General features: G+C 40.7%; 1 protein-coding gene across 4 annotated transcripts in view; it reads right to left on the reverse strand.

Moving 5' to 3' along the window:
* Nucleotides 1-12,962, reverse strand: part of GALNT18 (polypeptide N-acetylgalactosaminyltransferase 18) — a 410,017-nt gene that overhangs the window by 315,711 nt on the left and 81,344 nt on the right. Inside the window, exon 1 of one of the 4 annotated variants that reach the window (XM_043516560.1) lies at nucleotides 11,223-11,256. The exons of the other annotated variants lie outside the window; for them this stretch is intronic. Coding sequence (XP_043372495.1) covers nucleotides 11,223-11,241 — 19 coding nt within the window. The 5' untranslated portion in view covers nucleotides 11,242-11,256. Of the gene's footprint in view, nucleotides 1-11,222; nucleotides 11,257-12,962 lie in introns of those variants that run through there. 4 annotated transcript variants of the gene reach the window in all.

Below are 12,962 nucleotides of genomic sequence, written 5' to 3' on the forward strand. Positions count from 1 at the left end.
TTTTAACATTAACACCTAAAGTTATGTTCTATTTCATTCTATCCACCCAAGAGCCTCAACTTGGCACACAAGTAGACTGTATGCATACAGTTAAGAACAAGTAGCCCAATTGACCTGAACAGGTCAACCCATGCATGTAAACTTAAGCCCACAGAATCATAAATTTAGCGATCATGAGTCTGACCTCCTGCATAACACACCCAGAATCTCCACCAGTAATTTCTAAATCAAGTTCATAACTTCTGTTTGAGCTATAGCAGATCTTTTAGAAAGATATCCAGTCTTGACTTAATGGCTGCAAGTGATAGAGAATCCTTATATTCATATTGTTCCCCAGTCCCCTGTTCCAATGTGCACCTTATTCTTGAGTCTCTCACTAAAAGACAAGTTTCAGAGTAGCAGCCGTGTTAGTCTGTATTCGCAAAAAGAAAAGGAGTACTTGTGGCACCTTAGAGACTAACGAATTTATTAGAGCATAAGCTTTCGTGAGCTACAGCTCACTTCATCGGATGCATTTGGTGGAAAAATCTCCCCTCTGTTTTTTCCACCAAATGCATCCGATGAAGTGAGCTGTAGCTCACAAAAGCTTATGCTCTAATAAATTTGTTAGTCTCTAAGGTGCCACAAGTACTCCTTTTCTTTTCACTAAAAGTCAAGTTTCCCAGAACAAGTGTGTTTTCAGGACTGGGGCCTATGATATACGTAACACTGAAACAGCACATTACAAAATTGGACAAAGTACGTCCTTATATTGTAGTTCTACTTAGAAGGGTGATGATGTGGAAGTGATACCCTCTTAATTCAACAGACTTGTTCTGTGTCTATTCAGACTCATCACCTTTTACTCCTGCTAGCAATTCAAAACCAATGCAAGCATTGGAGAGGGAGCTGAACTGCTTTCTATTCTGGCTGAGGCATCATCAAAACTGTTAACTAAATTCTGATTATAGTGTATTTACTATAGGTGATGTGTAAGCCAGAAAGAACCCAGACTGACAGATCCCTGGAAGTCTGCTGCACTGACCATTACAATAAAATCTATGTTTGTCCTTCTAAACTAGACATATTTGATCTGGAAGTCACTGAGCACAAGATATAGGGAACGCCATAATGCCATTTTTATAAAGTCACTTTTCTCAGCATAACCCACACCATATATTTCCTCCCTATGTCTTAAGTAAACAAGCTACATTATCTTTATTTATGAATTCACAAAGGGGCTCTGGTCCATAACTAAGATTCCTAGGTGCTACGGTAATACAAATACATAATAATGAATGGGAAGACTAACACAGACAGGTTCTGTGACTTCCCCAAGATCACAGAAGAAAATCAGTGTATCAGAGGTGAAGAGTCAGGAGGTTATTAGGCCTGTTCTTAGACCATGCCTGCGTATTGTGACTTTCAGCTGAAGTGTTGCATGTGTGCTTTCTGTTTAACACGGGAGTGAAGAGGTTATTTAAAACATGAAGTTACCACTTTATAGTGCTTTACTAATTCTGCTAGAGTGTGCATACATTGTAGATATTCTAGAAAAAGATATCTGAGTCCTGCAAGGAAAGAGCTGAAGTTTAGAACAAGTTACCCAGTCCAGAGTTACTGAAAAACCTACAAATTCATTCTTTCTTCTCCATATTTCAAAGGCCAAATGCAGCTCTTCATTGTCATTACAGTGTTAGAAGTGATCATTGCAGACTGCTGCAGCAGTTAAAACATTTACAGATGAAAAGGCTTAATTGAGTATGGAACATGGGACTATCAGTGATCCCCCAAGTCTGAGGGTACAAAATTGTTCATACAAGACTGAAGGCAACCACAGACCTGCGTCACTACCACAAATGATTCTGCCCTTAAGGTGCTCTTGCAGAAAACATCACATAAGTCATCTTTGTTCATTATGTTCATTTTTTATTGTAAGTGAAAAATACCTAGGGTAGAGTGACACAAACTGCTTGCAACTCTCTAACCATAAATGGTTACATCTTCCAAAGCCTATTTCTGTGTTTGGCAGTGTCACAACTCCTCCTCATTATTCTGATGATCTTGGATAAAATTTTCCTGTAACTATGTCTTTGCTCTACAAAAAAGGATTATATATAAAATACAACATACCCAGAAAAAGATTTCCTGCATTTTTCATTGTGTGTGTCTAAAGCGTACAGCATAAAGTATGTTTTACAAACGTCCCTGATAAGAATGGTATACAATAGTAACACAACAATGAATAAGGATTGATCCTCAATGGGAGAAGGATCAGACAGAAGTAATCAAAGTAGAAAAGGAACAATGTAGTAGCTACTGACAGTCTTATCCACTATATTCTTCTCCCGTTCCATGGCATGCTAATGAGAATCAAGTAGCCTCTTTGTTCTGGATTTTTGCTCAGTGGCATAGACACAACTACAAAGAAAAAACAAACTACTATCTCCCAGTTCAAAAAGATTTCAGAAACCAGTTGCTGAGTCTCTTTGTTATCAGAGGAGCTTTCTATAAGTCAATTGTTAATCTTGACTCCTGCCACTATAGCTCATAAATGATGCCTTTCCCTGCCTGTGAGAAGGAACTAAAGCTTCTTAAGACACATCAGCAAAGACATTAGTATTTGCTTTAGAGTCACCGCTGGAATAGTGCTGCAACAGCATCGGTTCCTAAAAGTTGGATATAATTCCTGGTTGTTAAAGTTTGCAAAACTGCACATAGCAGAGATGCCTTAATATTGTATTGAGTCAACTCTTGGTTCAGTTTGGTCCAGTTCATACACCCAGGAGGCTACCTGATCTATCCTTACCTCCTGAGCGTGCCAAACTGGGCTGGAAATCTCACAAGCACAGTTTTATTGTGAGACTGGACCTATGTACATCCACCTCCTCTCCCCTGCCACACACACACACACAAACACCCCTCACACAGCCCATGAGAGGAAGCGATAGTTACTCCCTACATAATACATAACATACCACTGTAATTGCCATACTTCCCACTCTAAATATAAGGGATTCAAAGTAAAGTAACATTACGGGGTGAAAAACATAAGAACATAAGAACGCCCATAATGGGTCAGACCAAGGGTCCATCCAGCCCAGTATTCTGTCTACCGACAGTGGCCAATGCCAGGTGCTCCAGAGGGAGAGAACCTAACAGAAAATGATCAAGTGAACTCTCTCTTGCCATCCATCTCCACCCTCTGACAAACAGAGGCTAGGGACACCATTCCTTACCCATCCTGGCTAATAGCCATTAATGGACTTAACCTCCATGAATTATCCAGTTCTCTTTTAAACCCTGTTATAGTCCTAGCCTTCACAACCTCCTCAGGCAAGGAGTTCCACAGGTTGACTGTGCGCTGAGTGAAGAAGAATTTCCTTTTATTTGTTTTAAACCTGCTGCCCATTAATTTCATTTGGTGATCCTAGTTCTTATATTATGGCAACAAGTAAATAACTTTTCCTTATTCACTTTCTCCACATCACTCATGATTTTACATACTTCTATCATATCGCCCCTCAGTCTCCTCTTTTCCAAGCTGAAAAGTTCTGGCCTCTTTAATCTCTCCTCATATGGGACCCATTCCAAACCCCTAATCATTTTAGTTGCCCTTCTCTGAACCTTCTCTAATGTTATTTAAAAAGTGTTATTTTTTTTAAATGATACCCAATGAAGAAACAAACACTCTCACTAATTCATAATATTTTTCCACTGGCATACTTCTCTCGTTTTGTTGTCAGACAAATAGTGACAGCGAGATCTTCTCCAAATTCCTGAAGTTTCCTAAATGCTGTGTTTACAAATTTAACTGCAGATACAAATTACACCTGACACCTGCCCCTTAAAATGCAAGATTGCCCTTTAAATGTTGATTTTACCCGAAGTTCCTCTGTGCTGTGGAAGGAAATGAGCTCCCTGAAACTTCTTGATAGATTTTCCTTTTCTATAGATAGCGTCTGGGGAACTTGCATAGCAATCAATCACATGTAACAGGGGTCTCAAAAATAAAGTGAGATTCTTCTCAGCAGCCACGTACGAATTTGGGATGTTATATGGATGGGCTAACAGATGTAGTAGGAAGATCGCCTGAAACATATGCCCTGTATCAGAGGCCTGGGCTAAAGTAACGGTCAAAGCTTTGCTGATATAAAGCCAAGTCAGGCTGTAAGCTAGAGGCAGGGCCTGCTCACAGAAATTGGCAAGAACAGGGCTGATAGTGCAAAAACACACATTTCTAAGAAGTGCTAGGCACAACACACATGTTACCAAAACACCTTAATACCAACACATTCCCCAAAGATAACAGGAACATGCTGACACATTTTAAAGATAAGACCAGGATGACAGCATGATGGATAGAGATGTTTTGATCGAACATATACAAGGTAATGGGTGGCACCTAGACACGTTAGAGGGGGTTTGTTTGTATGGGTGTATAAAGAGGTATCTCAGAGGGGGTGTCTTTTCTGGCCTAGTGGGGACTGGAAAGTCCCACCATGCACTGAACTGGTCCACTGTTACAGGCATACATGTGTTAGTGGTCCTGTAGAGTCTATGGGATACTAGGACCGTGATTCATCGGCAATTAACATGGCCAGGTGCCTCTGTATCTTAACGAATCTTGTAGTCATTGGGCTGTTTGCTCAAGGTCTGCTGTACCAGCTATCTGTGCAGAGCTGGGACAGCACACAGAGGGAACACACGCAGCCGAACATCTGATGACAGAGATGCCTTTTGCTTCCCATATCCAAAATGCTAGTGAGTCTGGGGAACATTTAAACGGGCTCTCTTTTTCCCTTCGATGTGCCTACACAAAGTAGCTCCGATTAATAATAAATAATAATAATAATAATAATAATGAGTTCAATACACAGTGAAGACAAAAAACAGACTTCAGCTATGGTCTGCCAAGCATAGAAACACAGCTTCTGGTTTTATGTAGTTTGCTCATCGAAAAAGCACTCACCATTGACTAAACTCTGCTCCCATTGAAATCTCACCCCCACTCTGATCAACAGCAAAAAGGATTAGCAGGGTTCCTTATCAATCAGTGCCTAAAATAAATCACAAAAGACAGCGTATATAATAGAAACCTCATGGCTTCTTCTAGGACAGTGGTCCTGGTAACTTCAGGAGTTATTTTAATATTTGGTGCCTAATGACATAAAACACCAATGCACATTTTTAATCTGTAAATCCTATAAATATTCATTAGTATAAATGAGGACACTAACTAATGTTTACTATTTAATTTTGGAAGGTGCTCAAATACCATAGTCATAAATGTGGGCTGGACAGTTGGATATTGCTATCCATAGAGAGCTTAGACTGTATTATTGGTCCTTCCATGTGTTGTGTTTTGTGAACTAACAATTAATGTCAATAAAAATCTACTAAAGCCTTTGGTGTTTTTATCATCCAAATTGCTTTCAAGATAGAAAAATCAATTGATCGCTTCCATTTTTATTGTTTCCTCCCTGCATGCACCCAAGCTCACTTCACATTAATGGAATGAGTCACAGCCTGATGTCATTCCATTTAAGGGGAGATAGCCAAGGTTATTACTCCTTAAAATTCAATGTACCTTGAGAGATGCCCATTTGATGGTATTTGCCTTAAGGATTCTACTCAGCGTGTGTGTGATGATGCAAATGAGAGAAGGATTTAACTCTTGTAGTGGTACTTGACTTAAACCAAAATATCTGAATTCCATGAGATTTACTAAATAGACCAGTTTCTATGTCAGTTACAAAAGTAAACGCTACAAGCACCATCGACCAAATTCTGATCTTGTTTAAGAAGTTGAAAACTCCATTTAGATCAGCTGAGTTGCACATATATCAATTCTGAATTGAACACAAAGGGACAAATTCTGCCACCATTTGCTGTGCAACCATGTTAATTTTAGTGGTGTTGCATGAGAATACATAATGCCAGAATTTCTATCTATCTATAGGTAGAACCCTCAAAGTACATTTCATCGTACAGACAGCAATTAATGGAGGTTCATTTTAAAGAACCACCACTACCTAAGCAATGTCCCTTTAACAGGAGTGAAATCAGGTTGTGTCCTTTGACCTTTTCCTCCATCACAGCATTGACAGACACCTTTCCTGTACTGTGCTGTTGATAGGGGTTCCAGTGCAGCAAAGTACTTAAGAATATATCTAACTTTAAGCATGTAAGAAACCACATTGGCTTCAGGAAGCTTAAAGTTAGGCATGTACTTATGTGCCATGCTGAATATGAGCATATGTAAGCAACAGATGTTTAAGAAAACAAAGAAGAGAAGGACAGAAGCAAAGAAAAGCATTAGCACTTTGACACCATTTTTTAAATAAAAACAGAATGAGTATCATTTAGGAATCACCATAAAACTGTTAAGACTGTACCATATGTGGGCTAGACAGATCACACAGTACTAAGTGATAATGATTACAATGCATCCACTCATACTCATGTCCTGCTGTTTTACAGTGTAAGCCAAGCTTTCTAAAAGAGCTTTAATACAATTTTGCAGGGCCAGAGGAGTCAGTCATCTAAGATTTGCAGGGGGGGAAAATAAGAAAAGTCCATTACTGGTGAGACCATGCCTGGAATTCTGTGCTCAGACCTGGGCACCTCAATACTAGACAAATGTCCATATGTTGGTGAGGAATACAAAGAAACGTAACAAAATGATTACAGGGTTTGAGTTGGTGCATGAAAAGAAGCAGATATATTCAGCTTGTCTAAAAGAGGTTTGAGTAAGGATAGGGTGACCAGACAGAAAAGTGTGAAAAATCAGGATGGGGGTGGGGGATAATAGGAGCCTATATAAGAAAAAGACCCAAAAATTGAGACTGTCCCTATAAAATCGAGACATCTGGTCACCCTAAGTAAGGAGGAGATAAAAGCATCATATGTATCATTCATTAACTAAAACATTGTCTTAATTGCAGCATCAAGAGATGCTAGATCTCAAATGGAGGTCAATGGAAGTTGTCTTTCTGAAAGTCAGGCCACTTATTTAGACGCCTAAATATGTATTTAGGAGACGAACAGTAGGCAATCTGTTTTGGAAAATCTTGGCCTTGCCTTCAAAAAAAATAAATCAAAGACCAACGCAGCAGAACACTTTGCAAATAATAAATGTGCGGAGAGAACTTAAGACTGTGGTAAGATGTGGAAATTCAACCAGTGTTTCCAGTGGCCCTATTAACGGCACCTTAGAGCTTTAAAAAGGAAGAAATTTTCTCTTTATTAAACAAAACATAAATTAGGGTCTAATCAATCTGACAGCATCACTTCAAATGAACTGGTTCTGTGACCCCAACCACTTCCATAAAAAGTTAATTTACAAAAAAGAGAGAGAGAGAGAGAGAGACAGACAGACAGACACACACACACACAGAGACATGCCCTGGAGAGGAATTGCCAGCCTGCACCATTCTCTCATTTCTCTCATTTCTTAAGACCTAGGCAGAGCCACATGAATCACCCATGTGCTATCTCCAAGTGCAGACAGAGCCTTAGTTTAATTCGCTTTCCCAAGTGAATTAAACTAAACTAAGTTAAGGCCACTTGAATTCTAAATATGAGAGTGCCCACCCAGGGGTCTATTGAAGTTTAACTAATCCACTTGAAGTTCACATCTTTAGGTAATTTGGATTAATTTTGGAGTGTCCCTGCATACACAAGCCCAAAGCCAGCCTTCTTGTTTCAGTCAAAGAATTGCAAGTAAAACACTAGGATGGGCCACAAAACTAAAGAGAACCCACTTCAAGCACTGAGATTCATTCAGTTCCCTCTCCATCTAAGGTCTCGGAGGTAAATGTATTTAACAAGAAACTAAACTGGACTATTGGAACTCATCAACTCAGGAAGCTGGTCAAGCATTCTTTGGAGGAAGGAAAATGTACCACCAAAAATGGAGAGACAGGTAAGGAAATGAAAGATGGGAAACAGTCTATCTTTCTAGAAGATGAGATAAAATACTGTTTTATAGTCTATCAAATAATGCTCGCAATAATTACAGCAATATCTTCTTCTACAGCTTTTGACTTAATGAAAACAGGCAAGATTGTCAGCCTCTCTGCAGCTTTGACACATAAATCAAGTCAAAGGGATTAAAAGTCTTAGTCCTCTGCTTACATTTAAACAGATCACAGCAGCCACTCTGGAAACAGGAAACTTTCATGTACGTGGTGATTAGATTTAGAGAAATGGTATTCAAGATGAGAGCTAAAAGGTCAAACAAAATGTCTTTTCTTTCCTCTCTGACCCCTGGCAGCTGTGCCAATATCATTCTAACTCGTCACTGGTGCATATAACTTACTGCAAGAGAGACACAAGGTTATAAGTCCAAGCTAAGAATGGTAACTCAAAAGTTGAAAACCCAGGCGTGTCATTTTCAGTTAACCTGCTGAAAATAATGAATCGCACTGCAGAGATGTTTGATTTGTGTTCAAGCATCTTCAGTTTTTATCAGTAACAAGTTGTCGTTGGGTTGCTGGCTCCCATTCCCAGCCTGCTAGCTACTGGGGACACATGCATCAAATGTCAGAAAAAACAGCTCCAAACCATTTTTAGCCTCCCCTTCAGAGCAGGTGTAGGCCATCTGATGTTCCATCCCATGCACTCTCTCACAATCTAGCACAAAGGAAACTCAAAAAGAGAAATGTGATGTGCAGTCAGAAATATTAAACTCAATTATCCAGAGAGAGAGAGAGAGAGAGAGAGAGGCAAACAATGAAAGCCTTATGATATCAGCCTTCTGTATCTGAAGAAAGCTAGAAAATGTGTTCAGGTGCCAAGTAATGGGCACGTTACGACTAACTATTATATATATAGTCTTAGTCATAATACAATTATTTGTATAAGGGTAGTGCCGAGGGGTCCCCAGTCATAAGTCAAGGCTCATTGTGCTACGTGCTGTACTAACGGAACAAAAAGACTTTCCCTGTCCCAAGGAGTTTATAGGTCCTACTGTTTCAAATCCTTCGCTGCACCACTTGTGGAACCTGGCCATACCGCTGTCATAACTATTGCAAGGAGGGTCATCCCACTGCAAGGGTGAACCTCTCATCGGGGAGAGACAGAATGGCAGCTCTTTTGCCAGTCAGCATTCCTGGGGCTGGCGCAGCAAAGCAAAGGGTTGTGGCCAGGATTCCTACTTGCACCACACCAATCCTCCACTGCAGGTTTGGTACATTGAAGTGTAGGTTAGAGCCGCCTGAGGCCAGTTCTAACTCAATGCACAGGGGAAACCAGCCCTTTCCTGTGCCAGCACTAAGATCAGTGAGTGCAAAGGTGACATTTAATCCAACTTTGTACATGTACACACCTGGCCTGTGCTGTGTACAGGTCAGCAGCACCCTAGAGTAAGGCCTTTTGTTGTAGTTAACACAACAGACAGTGACAAACAGTTAGGAGAAAAGCACTCTTTGTGGAAGATTCAAACAGCCCACTTCTGTCAACTGAAGATCAAGACATGGCCCGCTCAGTTTTCTAGTCCTCCAAGAGTCCTCCCAACAAGAACAGGGAAGAAAAGGGTTTCTGGCATTTCCAATATAAAACACAATCAGAAAATATGTAAGCACACACAAAATGAAGGGGAATAAAAGGAAGACCCATTTTTCTTCCTTTTGCAAGTCACTTTTAAAGTGAGTAGAGGAGAAGAAATAGCGTATCATGGTCACTCTGGCAACAACAAGATCTTTTAACTGCTTTCTAATTTTGCCATCAGTTTCTAAATCTATAATTGTATCTTTTCTGTGAGATTTAACAGATTTAATAAGCTGTAAGCTGTATTTCATACAAGCAATATCACCAGGAGTCATGCTAATGAGCCAAGCTCAGGAATTTGCTCTAATAAGTGGGTGTTTTCCCTTATTTACTCACTCTACCTATTTGCGGTAAATAACATCCCCTTCTTAAATGTACCTTAAAATGAAATTAGCATCAAGCACACCATTTCTCCAGGTCAACCCAGAGCTCTCACAGCCAACAAGAGGGAGTTCACTCCCCGCCCCCCACTACTAAGAAAAGCTTTCTCCTTTCCATTACGCACATTATTTACACAAAGTCTTTGCAGTATTCAGAGGTCATTAAGGTCCTGCACAGCCGGAAGTGGTGACCTTGAGTTAGCATAACTGATCAAAGTCATAATGTTTTCACACAGTTTTGCAGAGCCTGACCAGACATCTCCTCTTGTTAGGCATTACCCGCCCTCATAGTGTTCATTCTTATTGTGCATGTCTATTTAGGGAGACAAATGATTGCCACCTCACTTAACAAAGACTGACCTCATATGTCAGACCAAGAATGACAAATAACCCAGCTGAGCTTCATACAGCATGCAAAGAATGGCAGAAGTCACATTCCAGGGGCCCACGTTTAGAAAGAAATAATGTCTTTTTAAAAAACAGGGCAATACCCTATTGGCCCTCAGTAATTGTAATTTTGTTTTTCTTTTGCCTGAGCTATGTTCATTTATTTCTTAGTTTATGTCACTCACTTTAATATCAATATTAATACAAGCCATAAGGTAGGCCAGCAATTTGCAACCTTTTTTTCATTTGCAGACCCCTAAAAAAATTTCAAATGGAGGTGCAGAGCCCTTTGGAAATCTTAGGTGCAGTCTGTGGACACCCAGAGGTCCGCAGATCACTGACGTAAGCAATTGCAGTGTAGAATAGAGTCCTGAAGCATTTCACAGTGACATGCCCTTTACCATTCAAAACTGCTGAATGCATACGGGTTATTCCGCTAATAACCATCCAGAGGCCATTGAACCTAACTGCCAACATGCTGCCTAATCCAATGAACTGGTTTCTGATAACTTTCTACATATCAAAACAAGCTGAGCTTAAACTATAAAAGGGTAACACTGTTTGAACATGATACTGCCCAGCCCGACACATGCTATTTTGCATATTGCCTGAGGGCAGTAGTACAGAAAGCCATCCCTCAGCTATCCCCTGGCAGCCATAGGCTTGGTCGTTATGTTGCTCATTAGGTCAGATCTCAGGGGCATGATGAGCAGCAAGCCCGCAGAACTGGAAGAAAAAGTCAGGCCGCAAAGTCTTAAGGAATTCTTGCCCTCCTTGGTCTGGGAATGATGTCTGGGACTTCTTCCCATGGGCTAACTGAAAGAAACTATAGCATCTCTGCTGCACCAGCCTGTTTGCAGAAGTTTCCTCTCATTCATCCTGGGGTCTTCTTTCCGATGAAACACAACAGAAAGATCAACTTACCGATGACCTTACTATCCATTTGCCACTTGTCCCATAGCCAGTATCCTTCAATCTTGACTCACATCCATCCACTTGGGAGCTCAACTTGTCCAGTTTTTCTACAGAAGCCATTTTCCAAATCTCCTTTGGAAAACAGAGCCACACAGAGAAATTTAGGGACAAAAAGTGCAGGTCAATTAAATACTGCATCATACAGCTACCCATCCTCCCTGCCCTGCCAGCCTCCTTCCTATTCCAGCAGGAGGCAAAGGCAGAAACCTCAAAGTCCATATTGCGTCCAGCTCTTCTGCAACTGCACCTGGGGGATATGATGCAAGGAGCCTAAGCCTGAGATATCTGCAGTTCCTGTGACCAGTGAAGAAGAGGACATCTCCCTTCGTGGGTTCCCAGGGTGAAGAGCACCCCAAAAGTCGGTACATCCTCTTTACTCCCCAGCCACACCAGGGATCACAATCCTTATCTGGGCCTCATCACAAACAGGGCTATGCTCCAAAGACAGTGTAGCCCTAAACAAAAAGACTTTGAGACAGTGCTTCTTTGTTAATATCACAACTGGATCAGAGTCTAATTATTTTAATGGGCTGTTAAATCTTTCACACTTTTTTGCACAAACTTAACTAAAAATCACTAGTTTTTGACTGCATGGCATGAAATCTCACTACCCAGATTGACCTAAAAACTATGAGAGGCACTGAGCAGCTGCAGCTCCTGCTGCCCAATGGGATTTATTTGCAGGTGGGAATTAAGGTTCTATGTCATGGTCCCAACTGAGATTTCCAAAAATTTCTCAGGTTTTTTCTGTTTTGGGTCAGACCAAAGGGCCATCTAGCCCAGTATCTTGTCTTCTGACAGCGGCCAATGCCAGGTGCCGTTCTCAATGCGTTATATTGTCCCTTAAAAATCAATGCCAGCAACCTAGCATTTGTTATGGCCTTGTCTTTAGTCTTCTTTTTTTAGGATACCCAGATGACAACTTACTATTATGACAGAATCTAATGTGACTGGTATTTAAAAGACATATTACTAGGCCCATCAGTTTTCTCAAGCATTTTGCACATGGTGAGTTGGGGCAGCAGTGTGTAACTTATTTGAGGGAGTGGCAGTCATTTGGTTTTGACTTTGGTTTTTAAGAGACACGCTGCATATGCCCAATACAGCAAATGTGCAATATGTTACCAGTTTAAAAATAACCAACTCTACAGTAAGAAACCAACACAGAAAAGAAATGGACAGTGTTTGGACAGTGGTTTATGGACCCAGTCCCCCAACACATTTTCCCAGCCTCTACAGATCTCGTCTCAAACCACGCAAAGCAGACATGGCTGGAGGTGCAAAGCCAAAAAGGTCACCATTTGTTTCCATCAGCCAGAGCGTATAAGGGTGAGTCAGTAAGTGCACACAAGTTGCCTTGTGTATCATCGTAATGCCTTCATTTGAACACCCCTATAGTGCTGTTACAATTGTGGTAGCAGTTCCGAATGCGGACATCAAGTGTTATGCCATCACTAGATCAATACGTGATACCAAAATCGAATTCCTATTCTGCTTTCTCTGTGCTCCGCTCCACAGTGTAATTTCAGTGCTACTTTTTATGACCTCACTGCCAAATTTAATAGGAAACACATTTTAATGTTCATTAATAAGGAATAAATTACAGCCGAACACATCCCGAAGCATGTGTGACATCCAAGAAAACAGCGGATGAATTCCTAGTGACTAGGGTATCATGCTGCAAACCAA

This window comes from Dermochelys coriacea, chromosome 6 (genome assembly GCF_009764565.3).
Source record: "Dermochelys coriacea isolate rDerCor1 chromosome 6, rDerCor1.pri.v4, whole genome shotgun sequence".
NCBI lineage: Eukaryota > Metazoa > Chordata > Testudines > Dermochelyidae > Dermochelys > Dermochelys coriacea.